Below are 24,141 nucleotides of genomic sequence, written 5' to 3'. Positions count from 1 at the left end.
TGCCTCCGTCATTGGTTACTAGGTAAGCAATTTTCATTTTCTTCTTTCTCCTACAAATATTGAAAGAAAAATTTTAGGGTTTTGCTTGAAAATAGTAAGTGATTTAGTGAATTGGGTATAATTTATGGGATTACTGAAAATGGAAAGAATTAGAAGTATAACATAAACAATGTAATACAATATATCACGAAAAGACATACAAAAATAAATGTTAGACAACATATTTTAATTTGAAGAACTTCAAATTTATTTTATTTCCTCTATGGATTTTGTATTCTTTTTTTTTTTTTGAGTGCAACAATTAAGATTTGGCAACAATGTGGTTAAAGAAAAGTTGATTAAAGAATAATGTGGGTTAATTTTCCCAATTTTTGCTTTGCGGTTGGAGAAAGGATGTGTTTAGTTTTGAAACATTATGATTCAATTTTAAAGGTTATTTGATTGTGTTCATTGGATCTGCCTTTTATTGATTATTGTTTTGAATTTTGTTATAAACATATTGTTCTGTAAATTTATGAAATTAAGGATTGTAGTGTAAGAATCTATATGTGTTGTGTTCTAAAATCAGGGTTAGAGTTCAATTATGAGCTGGAAAATAGTTGTTGGCATGTTATTAGCCTAATAACATTTGAATTGTTTACTATCATGCTTCATATGATTAGTTTATAACTCATTTAACCTCTAGATAAAACTTTTTACTTGATCCTGTAGGTTCTGGACTATATACAAAAAAAAACCATGTCATCCGATGATAATTTAGATAACGACGATCAGAAGGCGGTTTTAGTAAAAGTGTCTAATATGTCATCACTAAAGGCACTTTCACTTATAAAGCAACGTCTCATAGAGCAACAATATGAAGTGTTTAAGGAAACATGCTTTGGTCATTTTGTGTACCTTCAAGATCTAAAATTCGCTGGCCAAATTGTTCATGCATTATTATTACGATATGTGAGATCAACTGATAAGGCAATGTACTTCAAAATAGGACAAAAAGAGTGCAGATTTTCTATGCTTGAGTTTGCCTTAATTACGGGATTGAAATGCCATAAAGAACATGATCTTCTAGTACATGAGAAAGACAATACTGATAGTATATGTGATGTGTTCATGGGGGGCAATCATGAATTTACTCAAAAACAATTACAGAAAGCTTTTTCAACAGCCCAGTCCAATGATGATACCTTGATGGTTAAGTTCGCCATGCTATATTTCTTGGAGTCTGTGTTGCTAGGAAAGGAGCCCAAGAATAAGATTGATGACCTCCATATTCGTCTATTAGACAACTTTAAAGAATTTAATAATTATCCATGGGGCCGCTTGTCATTTGAGGCAACAATGTTAAGCTTGAAGAACACAGTTACAAGGAGAAGCAAAAGAATTGGTTCATTAGATCCAAACACAGAAGAGAAATACAGCCTTTATGGTTTTCCATTTGCGTTTCAGGTGAGAATGCTTATTTATTTATTTTTATAATAAATACATGAATTTTATATGATATTGATGTAGTGTTGTAATATTGCAGGTGTGGACATACGAGGTCATTTCTGAATTCGGCCAAAAATTTACAACCGAAAAGGGTGATTTAAAGGTTCCAAGAATTCTTAAGTGGTTCTGTAAGAACAAGATTATGGCTGATGTAATTAATAAAGCCTTGAAAGAGGAAAACACCGTAAGTGTTTCATTCTTATTTAAGTGCGAACCATTAACATGAATTATTTAGTTTAACTTGAGTTATTTAGTTAAAGCATTAGTACCTTCTTGGTATAATTTAATTAACATCTATATTATATAGTTTACTGTAGCGACAACATTGCATGCCACCGGAAGTGATGGAAGTAATGAGATTGCACAACATTACATGCAATGGTTCTTGGCTTCGGAAATTGAGTGGAAGTAAGAGCTTGGCAAACTCAATGCTGTGAGTGGTGATGAGCCTAACAACAAACCAAATTCTGCACATTCAAATGTGCAAATGCAGCAGCAAGTTGATGTTGTAATGGATGATAGGCATGCAACCATCACTGATGATATTTCACACACACCATTCAATGCACCCTCCCCAGGATTTTTTCCTTCGCCACGTAATGCACCTACTTTTCAGAGGACAACACCGTTCCATGAAAAAACAAGCAAAAATGTAAGTTAGTTGATTTGTTTAAAGACATTTTGAGATTTTTATTTATGAAATTAACTTAGCAGTATATCTTAAAACATGTTCGTAGGTCACTCCGTCTTATCGTGTCTCCATAGGCGATCATGTTGCTCCAACATTTCAGAAAATTTATGACAGATTAAGCAAAATCGAGGAAAAGGTGCAAAAGATTGATGTGTTGGAAGCAAAGCTTGACAACATTACAAAAGACTTATGGAGAACGACGAAGTTACTCGAGAAGTTTCTAGCATCTTTTAATGCAGCCAAAGATAGTCCCACTGATGAGGTTTGCAACATTTTAAACACTTTTAGAAGCAATTTTTATTTTTTTATATATTTTTACATTTACTTTAGTGGCTTAGAAAAAATTGAAATTAAATTCAGTCGACAATAATTACGAGCGAATTCTAATTTTGTTATATTTATTCATAATACAGCCACCTGCACATGATCCTCCTACCTCAGTGGCTTCTGATGTAGTCATAGATAAAATGGATGTTCAGGTTTGTAATATTAAATCTAGTTGAAGTTAAATTCAGTTGGTTACTATTATGTAAAGAATTCTAAATTATGTTATATTTATCTGTAATACAGCTACCTGCACATGATCCTCATATCTCAGTGGCTTCTCATGTAGACCATGATAAAATAGATGATCAGGTTCGTAATATTAAATTCAATTTGTGTTGAATTCACTTGCCAGTAATTATGTACAAAATTATAAATTTGATTGTATTTATCCGTAATACAGCCACTTGCACATGATCATCAAACCGCAGTTTACGTGATGTTTCCAAAGTAACTTGCACATGATCATCAGTTTACGTGATCAACCCTGAAAAAGTATGGACAAATAATGCTACTAATTATGTCGTTGATTATGCCAAGGGTGAAAAACTTAACTGTGCTGTTCATTGGAAAGATGTTTCCAAAGTAAGTTGCTTATATTTATTTGACATGTTGACTATAGTTTTTTTTCTCCATTTAGTGGTTTACATGGTTTTTTTTGTAGGTATATATTCCGCTTCATCCTAAGCAAGATCATTGGGCACTAGCACAGTTTGACTTTCAAAAGGAGATAATTTTTGTGTATCACTTCATGTTAGATTATATGAATGACAGTGCATTTGAGAAGGAATTATTGCCGTTTGTAGTTATGATGCCATTGATTCTAGATAGGATCTCATGGTATACTTCACATTCTGATAATAATTCTCTAACTCGTAAGTGGAAGGCTGTGCGAGTTTCAGACATCCCACAACAAAAAAACAAGTAAGAAATATTGTTGCCTCTCTTATATTATCTCTTGAGTTATGTAATATCAAATAACTATCACTTTATATTTATCTCTTGCAGCAATGATTGTGGGGTTTTTGTTATGTTTTATTTGGAGGCACTTGTATATGGTCTAGACATTCCATATGACGTTCGTACAGAAGCAGGCATTAACTCATACCGAAAACAAGTGGCAACAAGATTGTTTTCTGACAAGAAGTTGATAGAGGAGTGTGATTGATGATGACAAGAAGTTCATTGTTTTGGATAATCAAGAATACTCGACTTCGTATTAGTTTGTAGTTTAACTTTTGGGATAATGTTAATCAAAACCTTATGAACTGACTTGTATTGTTGTAAATGTGTGAATAAGTTAAATATTTTGGGTTTTGTTATTATTTAGTCAGTATTAAGTCTCCTAAGAAATTTTATACTTTTTTATGTAGGTCGGCTAAAGAGTCGAGTATACTCAACTTATTTCATCAAAGTCTGGTATTTTGATTCCCATACTTCAATGTATGTTTGCCTAAAAAATTCTCCTCTGATTGACTTAACTCTTGACTTCCTTCAGCAAAGTTAGGAAAATAGTCGGGAATACTCAGCTTTTAATGTAATCTTGCCTAACATTGAACAAAATTTCTCCTCATCGAAGTCGGGTAAACAGTCGAGAAAACTCGACTTTTAGTGTAATATTGCCTAACATGACATAAAATTTCTCCTCATCGAAGTCAGGTAAATAGTCGAGAAAACTCGACTTATATTGCAATATTCTCTAACATTGAACGAAAATTCTCCTCTCATCAAAGTCGGGTATGAGGTCGAGAATACTCGGCTTTTAAAGTAACATTATGTCAGATTGAATGAAAATTCTCGACTCATCAAAGTCGGGTATGAGGTCGAGAATACTCGGCTTTTAATGTAACATTACGTCAGATTGAATGAAAAATCAACTTATTTCATCAAAGTCGGGTATGAGGTCGAGAATACTCGACTTTCATCGAAGTCGGGTAAATAACAGAAAATACTTGACTTTTTTCAGTGCAGTCGGGATTGAGCTCGAGAATACTCGACTATAATATAAAAGTCGGGTTCAAAGTCGAGAATACTCGACTTTGATTGTATTAATATGTAATCATCTATCAAAAAATGTAATAGCTACTAAATATTATCTGTAATAACTGACCATGAAATAGTATCTGTAACAACTTTAAATTATCCAGGAAACATTAAATACAATTGTATTTCATCCTTATACAATTTCAACTAGTAAATAACAACTAGTAAATTAATCTTTATCCAGGAAACATTAAATAGCAACTAGTAAATTCATCCTTCTGCAATTTCAATACGAAAATCCTTATACAATGACTTAGCATAGTCCTTTAATTGCTCCAAGAACTCAAGCCATAACCCAAAAATCTACGATGCCACCATTTAAAGACAACATACAAGCTAAATCCTTCGTCAAGCCCTGTACACATAATGTTAAATTTAGTACATATTTAAACAACATTAACGAAATAAATAAAACATAAATGAATACCAAGAATTGAGATATTTACATTGCATATAAATTTAAAACAAGGTATCACTCATGTAACGACATTGGCGTCATGCATTTGAGTCGATTGTGTCCACGACCACCACACCGACTGCATTTACGAGGCACCTTTTCCTCACCCCTAGATGGTATTCTATTATTTTTTGGACGCCCACTTGACCGCTTTTCTTGAGGAGGATGTACTTCGCGGGCACATACATCACCAGAAACATCCCACCCCTCTTGAGGACCAACAGGATAAATAGTCTCAGAATATGCTAACACCTATGCATCACTTGAATAGTAATGGGAGCAGTAATCATAGATTGAAAAATCCCGATGCCTACACATCGCCACAGCATGTACACATGGTAATTGTTCAAGTTGGAATTCCCGACAAGTGCAAGTTTTCTCTAACATGTTCACATGCCCATCAAGATCACCATCTTTAACAATAAATTCATATAGATTTAAGTTGATCACTCGAAAATTTTGAGAGGCAATTTGTCTACTTCTCACTACCTTATCTGCTCATTTTGTCAGTCGACTATTTGTAGCCGCAGCCTCTTCACGACGCTTACAAAACCACTCTCGTAGTTTGTCAATTATCCCATCCATTAGTTTATGAATAGGTAACAATCGATCAGATTTTAAAATTCCATTCATGCATTCAGCAATATTGGTATTCATAATACTGTAACGTCGTCCATCAAAGTGCGAACATGCCCACTTATCAATTCCTGCCTCCTCAAGATACTTTCCAACTGCTTCGCTGACCTTGTATATCTCATTCATATAATATGTGAAGTGTGTTAGTCGATAAACTTTTAAAGCCGCTTCAAATATACCACCAACATCAACATCTTTAAAGTGAGTCCTAAGGTTTTGCTTTAAGTGGTATGTACAAACTCCATAGGTTGCATTCGGGAACACAGTAGATACAGATTTCTTAATACTTGGATGGCGGTCAGAAATGAAAACTAAATTTTCAACTTCCCCAATTGATTCCCTCAACTTTGTGAAAAACCACAACCAAGATGCATCGTTCTCACTATCACCGACACCGAAAGCTAATGGATAAATCTGATTGTTACCATCCTTGCATATGGCAATGAACATAGTTCCTTTATATTTTCCTTTGAAAAAGGTACCATCAACTGCAATAACTGGCCTAATGGAAGAAGAAAATCCCCTAAAAGAACTACCTATTGCCATGAAGAAATACTTGAAGTGATTTATGTTATCAATCTCAAGGAAAGTTCGAGCCCCAAGATTCTTTTTCTCAAGCATTGCCATATATTGTGGAAGCAATTTGTAAGACTCTTCAGGTGAACCTCGAACAATTTGCATTGCACATTCCCTTGCTCTCCATGCTTTGTGATAACTTATATCGTAACCATATTATTGTTGAAAATCCTGCCTAATGTTTGCAGCCCTATATGAAGAAGATGAACCATCATACTTAAACTGAATATTTTGGGCAATTAGTTTCGTAGAAGCTTGGCGATGATCTTTCTTCGAAACATCATGGGAACAAGAATGTACATGGCAATACTTCCTAATTTCGAACATACCACAATTATTGACCTTAACAGCACGAAGACGCCATTTACAGTTTTTATCCACGCAAGTGACAACAAGTAGATTCTTACCAGACTTAAAGGTTTTATATTCAAAATTTCTTGCTATAGCATATGCACTGAGCTTGCCTTGCAAGACCTCTTTGGAACAAAATTGTTGTCTTTCCATAAATCCATCGCTATCATCACCAACTTCATTTGATGCTAAATTATCAACACTAACGAACGATTCATTTGTGCTTATTGAATTACTACTAGCCAGCAAACCAAGTCTCGGCAAATAGTTGTTACTACACCGTGGCTGAATTATGGTCAACACCGGTGGACTATCAGTTCTTGCTTCAATATTCGGTAGTGTCATGTCTTCGGCATCAAGATGGACAGTTCGTGCTTCAATATCCGGTACCATTCTGTCTTCGACATCAAGATAGACCTCTGTTGGATGAGGAATAAAAATATCATCTTCTATTCTAACTCTGTCAACTTCAGGTTAGGAAGCTGATAAATCAACGGTTGGATAATAGTGACTCTCCTCCCAAGAAAGGTGTCTTGCAGGTGGACTATTCTCTGCCCTTATATCGCCATTACGCTCGATAATATTTACTCTACGTTCATAAGTGATGCATAGAGGATTTCTGAAACCGCTATTAGCTTCTTCCAAAAAAAATTCTACATCACAATCATTCAAAATTTCCATAGGTGGCAAAGGCTCTGACGATGTTTTGAACTTGAACTTCATGCTAATAACAAATTCAGAAAGATCAATAGAAATCACTTCTGCCACTTTTTCGACAAGTTGCTCAAGTGTAGTTGAATGTGGTACTTTAATACCCCGTATCTGAGTACCGGTAAATCTATATTCACCATTTTCCTGAGTCCATTCACCATTATACAATATAGGAACACGTACAATTGCCATTAATGAGTGAAGACACTACCATCATTAGAAAAATTTTAGTACAAAAAATATGGATCTAGTGACTTACTCGACCTTATTACTCGACTTATTACTCGACATTCAACACACTAACTCGACTTCTTACTTGACTTACTCAACTCATTTCTTACTCATCAAAATTCTCGACTTACCCGACTTCTTACTATACTTATTCAATCCACTTACTCGACTTCGCGCTCGACTAAATACTCGACTTATTCAATTGTCTTCATTTCTTACTCGACTAAATGCTCAACTTACCAGACTTCATTCCTGACTTAGTACTCGACTAGATACTCGACTTATTCAATGCATTCACTTCTTACTCGACTGAATGCTTAACTTACCAGACTTCATACCGGACTTTGTACTGGACTACATACTCGACTTATTCAATGCATTTACTTCTTACTCGAATGAATGCTCAACTTACCAGACTTCATACTCGACTTTGTACTCGACTAGATACTCGACTTATTCAATTGCCTTAACTTCTTACTCGACTAAATGGTCAACTTACCAGACTTTATACCCGACTTTATACTGGACTAAATACTCGACTTATTCAATTGCCTTCATTTCTTACTCGATTGAATGCTCAACTTACCAGACTCCATACTTGACTTCTTTAAAAATATTAATACTCAACTCAATGTACTTACCCGACTTATTACTTGACCATTAATACTCGACTTATTTAATATGCTTACTCTACTCATTTAATATTCTTACTCGACTTCTTACCCGACCATATACTCGACTTATTTAATATGCTTACTCGACTCATTTAATATTCTTACTCGACTTCTTACCCGACCATATACTCGACTTATTTAATATGCTTACTCGACTCATTTAATATTCTTACTCGACTTTTTACCCGACCATATACTCGACTTATTTAATATGCTTACTCGACTCATTTAATATTCTTACTCGACTTTTTACCCGACCATATACTCGACTTATTTAATATGCTTACTCGACTCATTTAATATTCTTACTCGACTTCTTACCCGACCATATACTCGACTTACTTATCTCCAATTCTTACTGGACTAAATTCTCGATTTACCCGACTTCGTACCCGACTTCTTCCTGCACTGATTCTTCAATCACTCAAAACTTAAATGTAGTCTTAAATCCATACATTCTATGAAATAGTGTGTGTGTGCAAGCACAAAAAATAAATAATGTACTACTAAAATTCATAAATCATTAGCAAGAATACTTATAATGAAATGAAATCAAAACATAACCATATAAATAGAATGTATTTCAAACATACCTTGATAATGCACCTTCTTAACTGTTTATTTTTATCAAAAACCTTTATATTGGAGCTAAAGTCAAGTAAGGAAACTATCAAATAATGAAATGGAGAGATCGAAGGAAACTGTCAAAGAGGGAAAATGGCGAGAAGAGAAGAAAATAAAGAGGGAAATGTTGAGAAGAAAAATAGAGAATGGTGAGAGAAGTCCGAAAAAGAGAAGCCATGGGGGGAAAAAAGATGTGAATTCTTGGTTTTTTAAGGTTATTTTTGACTTTTCCTATCTTCATGGGGTATATGTATGTAATAGGATATAAATTTGGTATTTGAAGGTGAATTGGGGGCATTTAAATAAAAAACCCCCTTCTGGGTGAGTTGTTATTGTTATGACTTAATGACATTTGACTCCTAAACTCCTCCCTCCTATAAACTATATTAGCAGTTGTGGTTAGTACACGATGTAGAATATTACCTACTACTTGCACCTCCCTGTAGATAATTTGCCAAAACTTTTTTATTTTATGATCAACCAATTCCAGATCAAGTAAACTAAACGAAGATACTAAAACAAATGGCCGATAAAATTCCCAGAGTTTTCTGTATCGGAACTGCCGATACAAAATTGGAGGAGCTTCAGTTTCTTTCTGGATCTGTTCGATCCAATCTTGCCACCTTCTCCAACAACTCCTCTTCCAAGGTAACATTTGTTGGTATGCGTTCATTACATTTAATAATTGTTCTAAAGTTGACTGTAACCAAAATAAAAATTCTTAATTGTTGAAAACAGGTGGACGTTGTGGTGGTTGATGTGTCTGTTAGTGGAAAAGAAACAGAGAATGTGGGGGATTTTAAGTTTGTGAAGAGAAAGGCTGTGCTTTCTTGCTTACCTGAGTCCAATGGGAAAATTCCAGATGAGCTAGATGATGATAGAGGTAAAGCTATTAGCTTTATGAGTAAAGCTCTTGAGAATTTTCTTCAAATAGCTATCGAGGATCAAGTTCTTGCTGGAGTCATTGGCCTGGGAGGCAGTGGAGGTACATCTCTCATATCATCTGCTTTTAAATCTCTGCCCATTGGTTTACCAAAGGTCATCGTGTCAACTGTTGCCAGCGGTCAGACTGAGCCTTATATTGGAACCTCTGACTTGATTTTGATTCCATCAGTAGTGGATGTTTGTGGGATTAACAGCGTTAGTAGGGTAGTATTTGCGAATGCTGGAGCTGCTTTTGCTGGAATGGTGGTAGGGAGACTAGAGAGGTTGAGAGATTTCGGCGCTAGTAAAGAAAAATGTACTGTTGGAATAACCATGTTTGGGGTTACAACTCCATGTGTAAATGCTGTGAAAGAAAGATTGGAAAAAGAAGGTTATGAGACTATGGTTTTTCATGCCACTGGAGTTGGGGGCAGGGCTATGGAGGCTTTGGTTAAAGAGGGCTTCATACAGGTATTTTACAATTTACACTACAAGTGTTTAATAGTGATGAACATGCATGGTTTATCTCAAGTTGTGGATTAGATTTTATGTTTACATTTAACGCCACACCTTAATGTAATAACTTACCACCTCAATTTATTTATGGTTGTGTGTTGTATCTTCCTTCTGGAATTTCTACCTAAGTTTGGTATGAGTCAAGCTGGTGTACCAGCTAATTTAAATTCATTAGTCCTGAATAATGTTAATTTAATTTCATAAAGGGTGTATTGGACATCACAACTACTGAGGTTGCAGATTACGTAGTTGGTGGTGTTATGGCATGTGACAGTTCCCGATTTGATGCGACCATAGAGAAGAAGATTCCTTTAGTGCTGAGTGTGGGTGCCTTGGACATGGTGAACTTTGGAGCTAAAGACACCATACCTTCGAAGTTTCAACGACGGAAGATTCATGTACATAATCAACAGGTAATGAATCTCAAATTTAAATCTCTCTTATAATTTGTATGGCATTGCCTAGCATATGAGTTGGGTTTTCTCTGACTGCAATGGTAGTGATTTCATTTTTCCCTTTTTTCTGATCTGGAGTCTAAACAGAGCAAAGTTATAATTTGTGTTTCTTGGGTTGACAATCTTAAGATAGATAGGATAGTTTGCCTTCTGTAATTTTGATATGTAATGCTTGCCTTTGCAGGTCTCACTCATGCGGACCACTGTGGATGAGAACAAGAAGTTTGCTGCGTTTATTGCAAATAAACTGAATCAATCATCATCAAAGATTCGTCTTTGCTTGCCGCAGAATGGTATCTCAGCCTTGGATGCACCAGGGAAGCCATTTTATGATCCTGAGGCAACTGGCACACTTATAAGTGAACTACGGACTCTTATTCAGACAAATAAAGATCGGCAGGTGTCATTATTGCTCATCAAATGTTGTATCACAATCCCTACCTTCTTTCTTTATTGGATTTTATGTTCTACATTATTTCATGTGTTATCCATTTTCATGGTCTTTATTTATTTAATGTATGCATTATACAGGTAAAGGTATACCCCCATAATATCAATGACTCTGAGTTTGCGGATGCTTTGGTTGATTCATTTTTAGAAATTAGTGGGAAGAATCTTATGGCTTTCAGTTCTGCCCATCGTGTCTCTTGTGAACGCCATGAAGATTCTGTTTCTAACATATATAGCTCAAGCCATGGGACCATATGCTACAGCCCAAGCAACTTCCCTGATGCCAGACCAGGTTACATTATAATAACTTTTCCAAACAAAATATTACATTAGCTCAATGAATTTATTTTTATTTGAGAAAGAGAACTTATCTTAATGAAGCCTTAAGATAGTATAAGTTACTATATACAGCTCCAGCTTTTGTAGCTCTAATCATATTTAATTTGATATGATACAGATTTACCTTTGGTCAAAATTAACAAATGGAGAATAAAAACAACATAAAATTCTTTTCAATTGTGGAGTTAGATGGTGGATGCAGTATGTCAACGCAGACACTCCTAACCAGTAATGAACTCTATGTGTGACAGAAACTTTGCGAAGGACTCAGGCAATATTGTCGAAACTGAAATATCAAATGGATAAAGGATTACCCATAATTGGGGCTGGTGCTGGGACAGGAATATCAGCAAAGTTTGAGGAAGCTGGTGGTGTTGATCTGATAGTATTGTACAACTCAGGACGCTTTCGCATGGCGGGAAGGGGCTCCTTAGCAGGCTTGTTGCCTTTTGCTGATGCAAATGCAGTTGTTCTTGAAATGGCCAATGAAGTGCTGCCTGTAAGCTCCCATTATTCAGGGACTTGTGGCCTATCTATCTTCATGTACCCTTGTTCACAGGGGGACACATACAAGTGCATAGTTGAATACGTCAAAATTATTTATCTTTGAACTTCATTTGTTTGTTAATTATCATCTCTTTTTAATTTTCCCAGTGAGGTGATATTGTGCTGTTTTCAGATTTCAAATCCCTTATCAGACATTTCTTATTAATGGAAGTCACACAACAAATTGTAGGTGGTCAAGGAGGTACCGGTTCTTGCTGGCGTATGTGGAACGGATCCTTTTCGCCGGGTGGATTACTTCTTGAAGCAGTTGGAGTCAATTGGGTTCTTTGGTGTGCAAAATTTTCCAACTGTTGGGCTGTTTGACGGTAATTTTAGACAAAATCTGGAAGAGACAGGAATGGGATATGGGTAAGCTGTAAACAGTATGTTTTATTCATATTCTTGTTGTAAAATAATTTATCATGCCTCTTACAGCTAGAATTTTCCTTCCCTAATTATCAGATTGGAGGTTGAGATGATTGACAAAGCACATAAGATGGGTCTTTTGACAACCCCATATGCCTTCAACGAAGGTGAAGCTGTGAAGATGGCTAAAGCTGGTGCTGATATCATAGTGGCTCATATGGGGTTAACTACTTCTGGGTCCATAGGTGCAAAAACAGCTCTCTCATTGGATGAAAGTGTTGATCGTGTTCAAGCTATAGCAGATGCTGCACATAGGATCAATCCCAATGCTATCGTTCTCTGCCATGGAGGTACATTTTGGAAGCCTCTTGTTTCTTAGTGCAAATTATGTTTCTCTGAATTTGTGAATTTATAAATACAATTCATTGATGTCAAATCCTGAGATATTAAACATCTTTTGTATCATTATTGAAGCCATGAATTAATTGGTTGTCATTGTACACAAAGCCATTGTGCAACTTTTGGATGAGAGCCTTATCAACTGTAGATTTTCAAGTTCTCTCTTATTTGCCTTGTTCTCTTTATAGCTTTCGCTTAAGCATATTCATCTTGCTAAGCTTTTTCAATAATATGACCGGAATTTCAGCTCCTTTGCGTGCATTTTGACTTGAAATCTTGAATCCTTGAGTTATAGTTTTTTCCTTTTAATTCTTGTACTCTATTTACCTTCAACACCTGAATTATATGTACATTTGATATCGAATAATGTAACAACCTGCGATTTCTGTTGCAAATTACAGGCCCTATATCTAGTCCTAGTGAGGCAGAGTTCATACTGAAGAGAACCAAGGGAGTACATGGGTTTTACGGTGCATCAAGTATGGAGAGGCTACCAGTTGAACAGGCGATAACTAGCACAATGCGCCAGTACAAATCAATTTCTATCAAGTAAACTTTGAAATCTCCATTTGTCGTGAGTCCTCCTAGTTTATGTTTATCTTCTCTCCCTATTTTCCTCTTTGTTTGATTTTTCCCATTTTGGTTTATCATGTTGTATTTGTATTACATGAATTATGTACTTGATAAGAACAGTGTCAAGGCATTGTGATTTATAGAGAATAATGCTGATTGATTTGGACAGGCTTTGCCATTTTACTAAGCATGACATATGATAACAGGACAAAAACAATATTCCAGTCTAACCACAGGCCCTGTGATTATATGGATGGCTCTATCAATAACAAGGAAATCACATTAAATTTTACAACCAGATTAAATATTTTTGCTCTTAATACTTTATTGATTATCATTTATCAAATAGATGGAGCCCTAATGGTGCATGTATTCAGAAATAGATCTTCAGATGATCTGCTCTTTACCTTGGTAAGAAGTACTTATTTAAAGCCATTACAGGTTTCCTCAACCAGCGGCTCTGCTATATATCTGATTTCTGAATGATGCCCGGCATTTTTGCACTGTCATATGGTGGCATAATTATCTGAAGCTATTCTTGCTCATTTGCTCTTGTTTACCATTCTTGCTTATTTGCTCTTGTTCAAGGGCTTTAGGGTTATGGGACAGCCACTCCTCAGCCGAGGAATATGCGACTTCTTTTCCAGGCTAAGATCTGGATCATCCACTGTCCACCTACACATTGGGAAGTGAGTGAGTGAGACTTTTATCCTCGGTTAGAGTTAGAAGGTTTTTAGTTGCAGTGAAAGATAACTCACAGGTAACCACTCGTCAGCCGGTGTAAAAAGATCAACATTGTTACTTTTGCCATATTCATTCCTAAGCATGTCCTTGGTCCTGATCCAAACGGTATGAAACTGTAGGATTTCTGCATTTCCTGGAGACAATAAGATTGGATATATTCAACTCTTGCGCCAAATACTTCTGTAACTGTTAGAAACTTCGAATATTAAGAAAAAAAGAATAAAAAAATAAAGCCACTTACCTCAAATCTCGAAGGGTTAAATTGCTCAGGGTCCTTGTATAAAGCTGGGTCGTAGTGTATATAAGCTGCATCAATGTTAACGTGCCATCCTTTTTTTATTTCAAAACCTGCAATCACAACATAGACAATCAAGCAACAATAATGGCTTTTTCATTTTCAGGTTCTTCTGAAGAAAGGAAGCGTATCTACCACGTTCCACCCACTTAACTTTGATAGCTAGTATTTGGATTTTGACAACGAATAAAATTTAAAACCTAAATGTCACGGCGCCTCAATCCAAACAAGCCCTTAATTGAGTTTAGTCTTTAAAGCATTAAAGTGACTTGCCATCAATTGTGCAGTCATTAAGTGCAACACGGGGATACCACAGCAAAACATTTGACATTCTTAGTGTTTCTTTGACAACCTGCAGAACATTGCAAGAGTTGCTCGGATGATAATGCCTTTTTATATGGAATTATGTATTTGACATCTAAAATGTAGATCAACATAGCTTGAAATATTTCTCTCGAACATGTAACTGTTCAGTTTAGAATGTCTAACCTTTAACCCATAAGACATGCTGCTCACATCTTCAAGGGTAAGGGCGGCTCCATCAGCCTTGTCTTTTATCATTGCCAGTTGTTCTTCCTGTAACTTATTGTTAGGGATCTTCACATTATTGAGCTGTACTTCCATCACAAAATACAAAATATACACAAAATTTCATAATGTTCATTATTGCCACAACTGGCAAAATTAATGTCGTCCACCGATCGGTGGTATAAAATTATCATATTAATTAGTATAATAAACTTGCTGATCGAAAAAGAATTTAAAACTTCTTAAGTGTATTAAAAAAAATATTTCTTTTCTTTCGGATTTCAAAATTAGAAAAGCACTATATATATATATATATATGTATGTATGTATATTGTGGTGCTCACATGTTGATGTCCGCACCTGAGCATGACTCTATATATATATTCTCAATTAACTATTATATCATATGGTGTAAAGCTTTCTCACACTTCAATAAAGTGCGGAAACTCTTACCAATATTCTCAAGTGCGAATGTCCGCATTTTCTAAAATACAAATTCATTGTATACATCATATGATGTATTAGTTAATTGAACAAAAATTATAAGAATACTAAGATATCATATGGTGTATATAGTAAATTTGTATTTTAGAAGATAAGGGCATCCATAGCAGAGAAGCGCTCTATATATATATATATATATATATATATATATATATATATATATATATATGTTGTGTGTATGTATGTATGGTAGCTGCAGTAACCAAGAAACTAAGTTGGCTTGAAATTGTCAGCACCCTTAGTTTTTGCTGGGCTTCCCTATTGTCGTGGAGAAACTTGACACTCCACATCATAGCAGCGGCGGTGGTGGTCTGGCCAGCAATGATCAATGTCAATAGATTATCCATGATCTCGGAATCACTTAGCTTTTCATTTGTTGGACATGAATCTTTCTCCAACATTGACTGCAGAAAGTCCTCAAATGATTCCTCTCCACTCCGTCTTTTGGCAATCATCCCTCTAAATGTTTCCATCAGCCTTCTACGTGCCTGTTTAATCAATTAATCTTTTCATATTATTAATCATTGAAGATTAACGCACAGTTATCGTACTGTCTTAATTACCTTAATGCCTCTATAATATCTTGTGCCTGGAATCATAAAGGGGAAAGATAACATGGCATCCGAAACGGCTGTGCAGTCTTTCTCAATCTGACCAAGCAAAGAATCATCCGTGACACTCATCAGCATGTTGCACATAGCATCAAATGTTAGCTGCAAAGATAATTTTTTCAATAGATTAAAGTATGTTATTGTTAGAAATGCACAAGAAGCAACAAGAACAAATTTCAACTGGGGTTGTGGTACCTTCATGCTAAAATCAAGTATTGAAAAGCTCTTCCCACTTTCTTGCAATTTGTTGAGTCTCTCAGAAAGCATCTTGTCAAAAGTCTTGACAAATTTAGACAAAGAGTTCATGGAGAAAGGATCAGATAGAAGACGCCTGATTCTTTTGTGACTCTCGTGCGGCACGCACAACAAGCTATTCTTTCCAACGGCATCCGCCATTGATTTTACGTATCCCTTGTTGAAGTTGGCAAAATCACTAGTAAATATCATTTTTGCACCCTCAGTGCTTGGTACAAACATATGTATCTTTCCCAATATCCGTGTCTTGAACCACTTCCCATACCTGCTAGTTTTCATTACAGGCATCAACCAAACAATTATGCGTGTGTGTGTGTGTGTGTGTGTATCCAAAGCATTCCATATCAGATGTTGTAACTGACTGTAAATATATATTCATAATTAACTATGCATACTATTATATTGATGTGCTTCAGTCAAAAGAATGGAATCCATAAAACAAAATGTTATAGTTGAATTTTTGTTTCAATAGTAAGTGAATATGCTAGCTAGTCCTAGTTGAATAGTCTCAGGCTGCGCAGGTGAAACCGTCTCCTATTCGGCACAGATTCTAGTGTATATGCCAGCATCGAAAGGATTTATGCTATTGTGATTTGTGAAGCAACAAACTTCTGAAAAAGTTAAGATCAATTGAATCAAAATTAACAAGCAGCGAGCATCCAAGATATCGGATGCTAATAGAAGTAGTAGGAGAATCACTAACCGCAGTCTTCTAACTTTGACAAAATTATAGCATCCTTTTGTGCTGTTAGTAGCTGAAAAGAAAGAGAGAGTTTCACCGATGAAAGGTAATCCCAGCCGTCCAGGGATCTCAGCTTTTCTTCCCCAAGATTTGGATATGAAAAACGCAACACCTAATGAAAATACAGTAACTATGATAACATAGTAGTTTTGCACTTGGAAGGGCAGCTCTTCGTTTGATAGGATCACCTTCATCTTTGTTAGCTTTTTTTTCACCAAATTTTGACGCATGAAATCAGAAAATTCTGATCATGTAATGTTATTATATTTAGATGGTAAATTTTACATCTAGATAGAAGACGATTAATGAGACCGGAGTTATGAAAGAGAATACATTATAATTTAATGAAGGAATCTTTGGGTTGGTGCTTAGACTAAAACAAAGGAGATTCTCATTCCGTAAACGACAACTAGCTATACTTTAATATCAAATGTTGTCCAGTGTCTGAAGAGATGAGCTTAATTATACCAAAATTAGTTGGACTTTGATCAGTTCCACAAATAAAGTTGTAATTGAGGTGATATTTCGATTGTTATAACAATAGTGATGATGGCGTAGACTAGTTATTTTGAAATTGGCCAACCTGAGTGCATTTGTCATGCCTGCCACTATACAATACTAGGGCTTACATGATATCCTGTACATTTGCGAATCAAAATATATTTCATGACTCAAAATGTGATTGTTGATCATTTAGCTGGAAATTAAGGATAATGTACGTGGTAGGAATTTGTAGGTCCCGCTCTCTGAGTCAGTGGAAGGGAATTTGCTTGAGACTGTTGATGTCGCGTAGGATTCCAATTCCAGGACCCACCGGAAAAGTTTAAGGATTATGAACAAACTCAGAGGTTTATCCTTCCAACTGTCACGTCTATACATTAGGAAGGAATACAAGTAATAATAACATTCTTGTCACAGGAGCGCAGAGGCAGTTGAAGCGACAAGTATACATTAAAAACGAGAGAGATAAGAAAGAATGTTGGACTAGTGTTGCTTGTCAATTGAATTAATTATGGAAGATGGTGATGTTGAGGTTGAATTTGAAATGGAAATTTATAAAAATAACTTAAATTTTTTTGTAATTTTCATATTTAATCCTCTAAATTTTTTTCTATTAACATTAGTAAAAAATCCTCTCAAGTGCCGAAAATACTCCTCCTATTCTCACCAAACTTCCTCTCTCTCCTTCCTCTCTCTCTCTCGTAGCCAACATCACCAAAATTTCGGTCGAGATATCAAATCAAAGGTTAGTTCAAAAACCCTAAATTTTGAAGCATGTTCTATTTTCTATTCTTCTTTTATGTTGTAGTTTTCTTGTTGTGTTAGGGATGATGAGTGAAAATTGAAGTGTTTGTGATGTTGATGGCATGGGTGAAATTGTTGGTGTGGTGCATGGGTGAAGATTGAAGTTGGCATGGGCTTGGTGCCGAGAGGCATTGCGCTTGATCAGATGCGACAGCGCACTTGTCACGCATGATCCAGGTGACAAGCGCGAGCGACCCTATCGCGCGCGCTTGGTGCGACAGGTAGCCTGTCGCACCGAGTTACATTTTTTTTTTTAACATAAAGTTGGTGCAACATGCAGTATGTCGCACTAAGTTTATGCGATAGGCAGCATGTTACACCAAGTTACAGTTTTTTTTTTAAAGTGAAGTTGCCTGTCGCACCCACATACAATCGCACTGAAACTCTCTTATTGCACAAAATCAAGTTGACAAAACACCTCTTAACACTCGGTGATGCAAAAACAAAGTATAAACAATTTAAGAAACATTTCATCAAACATTTAATACGCAATATTTTTACAAAATTAATTTCCTTTTAATTAGCTTTCAATTAGCTTACTTAGGTTTTGGGCTCTATTTCATTTTGTTAGAATCGTGTCGGATCCGGATAGATTCAGCTATATTTGATCAGAGTTCACTTTTACTGTTCACCGTCGTCGTTTACCGTTGTCATTTGCCGGTGATGATTCAAGAGTGCAAGGTTACGTTTTGTTTGATAAAAAGGGAGAAGAAAAGTTGCGTTTGGTTTGATAGACAAGGGTAATTTGGGGAATAAACCTTATGTTTGGCTAATTATGATAGGAAAAACTTTGGAGGGCTAATTGTAAAAATTATAAAAAAATTTAGGTTGTTTTTATAAATTTCCCAATTCGAAATGTGATTTAAAGTAGCCGGAGCCTGGTGCCATCGCTTTCATGTGTACGCAATTTCATGTGTTTTGTTGCACCAGGAGCCTGGATTTATAATCATCAATCCACAAGCCACTGGGCCGTTGTCAGAAAAGCCCATAGGCCTTCATGAGAAAAGATTCTGTAGGGGCTCAATGCAAGTCTCTACTCTCCGCTAAAGCATTTTTCTTGAGGGCTCGGTCATCCCTGACTTGATCAATACATGCTCAGTTGGAAACGAGGGAAGACGATTAGTCATGGCATTAGCTATGAATTGGCCATATTGAATATAATTAAGAAAATAATTTATGTAAGAGATCGACTATTGGTACCCCCTCCAAAATCCTCTTGAAACTCCTTTTCAATATTTACAACTTTAGCCTATAATTGAAATTACATTTAACAACAAAATATATCTCCAAAAAAGCGTATGTTAAATATATTCTTTTGATAAAAATTCTTACACAAACATCTATAAAATTAAGTTATTCTTAACAAAATTTTAGCACCCTTCTTATAAACCCTAAATTAAATACATTCATTTTATGATTTTTAAACCAAGAGTGAGCAAATAAGCTAAGAAGAATAAAATTTTTACGACTAAAAAAAATCTACAAAATATTGCTGTAGAAGTAAATATTTTGTGAAAAATCATTAAATAATTTTCTTAAAAAAATAAAAGGAAAGAAAGAGAGGGAGAGAAACACTATGGATGATAGTTAAATGTAACTTCTCAAATCTCACTGGTAAAGTGGCCTTACAATGAATAAAGTGAGATGCTAGAAGCCCACATTTCTTGGCAAGAACAGTGATCGAGGAAGAACTCGAGTAGTACAAGTTGTTTGGTGACAATTTAAGAACAAAATGTATATAATCTTTTCGCAAATAATGTACCATCAAGATTCAAGGGGAGTCACGTGAGGGGAGATATCAGTGTCGGGAAGATGAGGAAAATGCATACGGTATTGAATGATCGCATTCTGAAGTCTGAAAGCGAAGGTAGTTGGAAAGAGTTTCATTCCTGGAGGAAATCTCCAAGTTGTAAGAAGTCCCAAGGCCGCGAATTAAGAGTCAACATGACCAAAGGAAATCAAATTAATAAACTATGCGCTAACCCGATAATTACGCGCAAAGACCAAAATGAGCAGTAATTGGCCTCCTTGATTTTCTAGGCTAGTCAATGGGCGATGTCCACCTCTAATCACAGAAAATTCTACTCCCCATAAATACTTTAGGAGGCTGAAACAACTCATGTAGCCATGGGCGCGTTTTCAACTACCAATTATACACTCATTCAAACAAAATGGAATACTTGACAAATAACATTATTGAAGGTCGATGAGTGGCACTGGAAAATTCAAAAAATATCGATCAGTTTTCAAAGTCAACGCAGTCTCTCTTGGGAAAAACCAAATGAAAGGAAATTAACCAACAAGTACGTAGATCAGCTGGTATAGAGTTGTTCTAACTTAATCAAGGTTCTCGGTTCGAGACTTAGGAATGCAACTGCGTTAAATATTTGTTAGGAGAATTTTGCTGTTTTAGTGGTCTTATCCGACTCAAATCTGGATTAATCGGGACTCAATGTGATCTTCGGATACCAAATGATTTAATACAATGAAAAAAAATTATATTTAAGTGACATGAGATTAGAAAGAATCAATATTAATTAATCATGCTTGCGTTAAAATATTTCAATATTCCTCAAATTGGTTACAAGCAAGGGGTTTATATATGTATATGCATCTAATAGAAGCCAAATCGCCAAAAAGATTCTAAGCCAAAATCAAATCTCAAGTTCACCCAAAATGGACACCTCCGCTACTTCTGCTGAGACCAAACTAGCCACAGCAAAAACTATCTTGTCCACTGCAGCCTCTGTTGCCGCTACAGTAATGCTGGCTCGAACGGTAGCCCGAGATTTGTTGCCCTATGAAATCCAGGATTACTTCTACTTTCGCCTTCGCAAATTCTGTAACCGTTTCTCATCTCAACTCACGATCGTCATTGATGAACACGACGGCCTTGCCAAAAACCAAATCTATGAAGCTGCCAAAGTCTATTTGGGCAAAAAAACCTCCCCCTCCGTGCAAAGAATCAAAGTGAGCAAACTTGAAAAAGAAAACCATGTCAACATATCCATGGAAAGTGACGAACAAGTTGTGGATGTCTTTAATGGTATCAAACTTAAGTGGGTTTTAGTTTGCAGACAAGTTGAATCCCGAAGCTTTAATCATAGCTCCACAAATATTCAAGCCCAGGTGAGATATTTCGAGCTTACCTTCCCTAAGAAATACAAAGATGTCGTTATTGGCTCTTACTTGCCTTGCGTTGAGAAAGAAGCAAAGTCGGTACAGCAGGAGAGCAAGACGATCAAAATCCTCACTGTTAACTATAATAATCTCTACTGCAACTGGATGGACGCGTGGATTCCAGTGAATCTTGATCATCCTGCAACCTTTGAAACACTTGCCATGGAGCAGGAGCAAAAGACTAAAATTATGCAGGATCTTGAAAGGTTTGTGAAGAGGAAAGATTACTACAGAAGAGTAGGCAAAGCTTGGAAAAGAGGGTATTTGTTGTATGGACCTCCAGGGACGGGAAAATCGAGCTTGATTGCTGCAATGGCAAATTATCTCAATTTTGATGTTTATGACCTGGAGCTGACCGAGTTGAGGAGCAACTCAGACCTTAGAACATTGCTTGTTGCAACTGCAAACCGCTCCATATTGGTTGTGGAGGACATAGATTGCACCATCGACTTGCAAGATCGGTTGCCTGCTGATATTGCAGGAGAAGGGGAAGGTCCTATCCAACAAAATAAGGTCAGTTTATTTCTCTGCACTGTCAATGGCAGTTCTCTGCTTTTGTTCATTAATTGTTTGTTGAATTTACTGGTACTGCGCCCAGGTGACACTATCAGGGTTTCTGAATTTCATAGATGGACTTTGGTCTAGCTGTGGAGATGAAAGGATAATTGTGTTCACTACTAATCACAAGGAAAAGTTAGACCCAGCATTGCTCAGGCCAGGTCGCATGGACGTTCATGTTCACATGTCATATTGCACACCATCTGGCTTTAAACTTCTTGCTGCTAATTATCTTGGAATTAAAGAGCACATATTATTTGAAGAAATTGAGGAGTTAATTTCAACAACACAGGTTACCCCAGCAGAAGTGGCGGAGCAATTGATGAGGAATGATGATCCTGAACTTGTTCTTAATGGCCTAATTGAGTTTCTTAAGGTAAAGAGGAAGGAAGATGAAGACGCAAAACCCAGAAAGATTCATGAAGAATCAACTGAAAGTCAATAACAAGAACATCAAAGTCACAATTATATAATTTAATTATATTCTGTGGCTTTAGATTCAAGTCTTTTGTATTTTACTATTTTGGATGATGGTTTGCACAATAAGATGAACCTACGAGTTTAATTTAACTTAATTATTATATTATATAAGTCTTTTAATTTAACTTACTTATTATATTATATATGTCTTTTGTTTTCTTTCCTTTTTTTTTAATTAGATTTTAGAATCCAATGTGAGTTCATAGAAACTTACCACGTGATACATATTCTATATATTCATCCAATAATAAATAATTTTATTAATACACACAAAAGAGAACACACGGCGTGATTTTGTTAAATGGTTTTGTTATGACTTTTCTTGCATTGTCTATTTCTAGACTTCATGGTATTTGAACATAAACCCACATACCAAATATTTTATTTTGCGTTTATTGCTTTGGTCAATGAAAAATTTAAAAAAAATGATAAAAATTATTTCGTGTAAGGCTTATAAATTAACTCAACATTTGCTTGACAATAGTAGATAATAGAGTAGTAAACACGTTTATATAAATAATATTATACAAATTAATGGGGTGTATTATAATTAGTGTTGACTTACAAAATCATATGGTCTACATTTTTTATATTTATTATTAAAAGAGTTATTATCTTTTTACTACTTATATTATTATAAAATAATATTTAGGTGCAATAAATATTGTACTCTAACACTTTACTACTAAAGAATTAAGGATGTTCATAATCTAATCTGATTCGCTCAATCAGTTTGATCCATAAAAATCAAATTTGTAAAAATCCGATCCGTGGATTGATGGATTGGATTTGATTGAAATTTTAAAAATTCGCAGTCGGTAGATTTGATATGAATTTATTTCTGTGAATCCACAAAAATTAGCGAATTCGCAAAAGAAAATTTATTTAATAAAAAATTAAACTTGTAAATATGGCATTATACTTACTAATAAATAAATAAGTAAAAATATAGTTACATTAATACTATATTATGTCTTATCTGATAATAATATAAAATAAAATAATAAAATAAAAAATATAGCTTCTTAAGCAGTTAATTTTCATGTACTGATCTAAACAAATGATTTTTTTTTTCTTTTGGTGTGTTATATTTTAAAACTTTGAATGTACTTTCTAACTTTATTTAAATAATTAATTTATTTAAATCTTATTTAATTTTAAATTTGATCGGTAATAAAATCATTTTTATATTAATTTTTTTAATTTTGTTAGTTCATTGATAGGACATGATTAAAAGTTTTTAGCCCACAAACTAATCCGTAAAATGATGGATTGGATATGGATTTGATTAAATGCACATCCATGATGTAATAGGGGTAAAAGCATCTTTATACATAAAATAAATCCAAAATTGTAATTTCATTAAATATAAAAGGCAAAGTTATTATTAGAAACATAATATTTTTTTATTGATTAAAAAAAATATTATTATACTTTGTATTAATGTTTTGTATATTCATTAAGATACTTTGTACTTTTTTCAAAATAAGGGTAAAAGTGATATTTTAGGGGGTCAACTAATAGTCTTAACAAAAAAATCGTAAAATGCAAGATTTTATAATTCT

General features: G+C 35.1%; 5 protein-coding genes across 5 annotated transcripts; 3 read left to right on the top strand and 2 right to left on the bottom strand.

Moving 5' to 3' along the window:
• The first annotated feature begins 355 nt into the window (after nucleotides 1–355).
• On the top strand, nucleotides 356–2,527 carry LOC112498961 (uncharacterized). The gene is made up of 4 exons (XM_025101092.2): nucleotides 356–1,446; nucleotides 1,526–1,672; nucleotides 2,226–2,441; nucleotides 2,510–2,527. Exons 1-4 carry the CDS (start codon nucleotides 739–741, stop codon nucleotides 2,525–2,527), a joined length of 1,089 nt encoding a protein of 362 aa, XP_024956860.2. The 5' UTR covers nucleotides 356–738.
• Nucleotides 2,528–4,756: 2,229 nt separating this feature from the next.
• LOC112498962 (uncharacterized) lies at nucleotides 4,757–6,320 on the bottom strand. Its single transcript, XM_052444407.1, has 4 exons — nucleotides 5,552–6,320; nucleotides 5,337–5,416; nucleotides 5,100–5,255; nucleotides 4,757–4,849 (listed from the first exon to the last, which is right to left on the bottom strand). The coding sequence occupies exons 1-4, from the start codon at nucleotides 6,318–6,320 to the stop codon at nucleotides 4,757–4,759; spliced, it is 1,098 nt and encodes a 365-aa protein (XP_052300367.1).
• A 2,814-nt stretch (nucleotides 6,321–9,134) lies between these two features.
• Nucleotides 9,135–13,540, top strand: LOC102615176 (toMV susceptible protein tm-1(GCR26)). Its single transcript, XM_006466778.4, has 9 exons — nucleotides 9,135–9,454; nucleotides 9,545–10,201; nucleotides 10,453–10,659; nucleotides 10,886–11,101; nucleotides 11,233–11,443; nucleotides 11,742–11,989; nucleotides 12,227–12,405; nucleotides 12,499–12,752; nucleotides 13,203–13,540. Exons 1-9 carry the CDS (start codon nucleotides 9,329–9,331, stop codon nucleotides 13,352–13,354), a joined length of 2,250 nt encoding a protein of 749 aa, XP_006466841.1. The 5' UTR covers nucleotides 9,135–9,328; the 3' UTR covers nucleotides 13,355–13,540.
• Nucleotides 13,541–13,840: 300 nt separating this feature from the next.
• LOC102624171 (abscisic acid 8'-hydroxylase 3-like) lies at nucleotides 13,841–17,443 on the bottom strand. The gene is made up of 9 exons (XM_006467086.4): nucleotides 17,015–17,443; nucleotides 16,252–16,576; nucleotides 16,009–16,158; nucleotides 15,682–15,933; nucleotides 14,903–14,989; nucleotides 14,687–14,765; nucleotides 14,360–14,466; nucleotides 14,133–14,251; nucleotides 13,841–14,049 (listed from the first exon to the last, which is right to left on the bottom strand). Exons 1-9 carry the CDS (start codon nucleotides 17,281–17,283, stop codon nucleotides 13,944–13,946), a joined length of 1,494 nt encoding a protein of 497 aa, XP_006467149.3. The 5' UTR covers nucleotides 17,284–17,443; the 3' UTR covers nucleotides 13,841–13,943.
• Nucleotides 17,444–20,928: 3,485 nt separating this feature from the next.
• On the top strand, nucleotides 20,929–22,701 carry LOC102615449 (protein HYPER-SENSITIVITY-RELATED 4-like). Its single transcript, XM_006466779.4, has 2 exons — nucleotides 20,929–22,051; nucleotides 22,137–22,701. The coding sequence occupies exons 1-2, from the start codon at nucleotides 21,035–21,037 to the stop codon at nucleotides 22,539–22,541; spliced, it is 1,422 nt and encodes a 473-aa protein (XP_006466842.1). The 5' UTR covers nucleotides 20,929–21,034; the 3' UTR covers nucleotides 22,542–22,701.
• The last annotated feature ends 1,440 nt before the right edge of the window (nucleotides 22,702–24,141 follow it).

The sequence above is a fragment of the Citrus sinensis genome, chromosome 7 (assembly GCF_022201045.2).
Source record: "Citrus sinensis cultivar Valencia sweet orange chromosome 7, DVS_A1.0, whole genome shotgun sequence".
Taxonomy (NCBI): Eukaryota; Viridiplantae; Streptophyta; class Magnoliopsida; order Sapindales; family Rutaceae; genus Citrus; species Citrus sinensis.
The sequence above is the reverse complement of the archived record's forward strand: the minus strand, read 5'-3'. Positions and strand labels throughout refer to the sequence as shown.

Coding starts and splice junctions, on each gene's coding strand:
- LOC112498962 (XM_052444407.1), bottom strand. CDS start 6,320: ATGCAAATTGTTCGAGGTTCACCTGAAGAGTCTTACAAATTGCTTCCA. Junction 5,417..5,551: donor CAAACTACGAGAGTGGTTTT/GTAAGCGTCGTG, acceptor TTATTGTTAAAG/ATGGTGATCTTGATGGGCAT. Junction 4,850..5,099: donor CATCTAGGGGTGAGGAAAAG/GTGCCTCGTAAA, acceptor GTGGCATCGTAG/ATTTTTGGGTTATGGCTTGA.
- LOC102615176 (XM_006466778.4), top strand. CDS start 9,329: ATGGCCGATAAAATTCCCAGAGTTTTCTGTATCGGAACTGCCGATACA. Junction 11,102..11,232: donor AGACAAATAAAGATCGGCAG/GTGTCATTATTG, acceptor TGCATTATACAG/GTAAAGGTATACCCCCATAA. Junction 11,444..11,741: donor CTTCCCTGATGCCAGACCAG/GTTACATTATAA, acceptor TATGTGTGACAG/AAACTTTGCGAAGGACTCAG.
- LOC102624171 (XM_006467086.4), bottom strand. CDS start 17,283: ATGCGTCAAAATTTGGTGAAAAAAAAGCTAACAAAGATGAAGGTGATC. Junction 14,766..14,902: donor GCATGTCTTATGGGTTAAAG/GTTAGACATTCT, acceptor AATGTTCTGCAG/GTTGTCAAAGAAACACTAAG. Junction 14,252..14,359: donor TTAACCCTTCGAGATTTGAG/GTAAGTGGCTTT, acceptor TATTGTCTCCAG/GAAATGCAGAAATCCTACAG.
- LOC112498961 (XM_025101092.2), top strand. CDS start 739: ATGTCATCCGATGATAATTTAGATAACGACGATCAGAAGGCGGTTTTA. Junction 1,447..1,525: donor GTTTTCCATTTGCGTTTCAG/GTGAGAATGCTT, acceptor GTAATATTGCAG/GTGTGGACATACGAGGTCAT. Junction 1,673..2,225: donor CCTTGAAAGAGGAAAACACC/GTAAGTGTTTCA, acceptor ACATGTTCGTAG/GTCACTCCGTCTTATCGTGT.
- LOC102615449 (XM_006466779.4), top strand. CDS start 21,035: ATGGACACCTCCGCTACTTCTGCTGAGACCAAACTAGCCACAGCAAAA. Junction 22,052..22,136: donor GTCCTATCCAACAAAATAAG/GTCAGTTTATTT, acceptor TACTGCGCCCAG/GTGACACTATCAGGGTTTCT.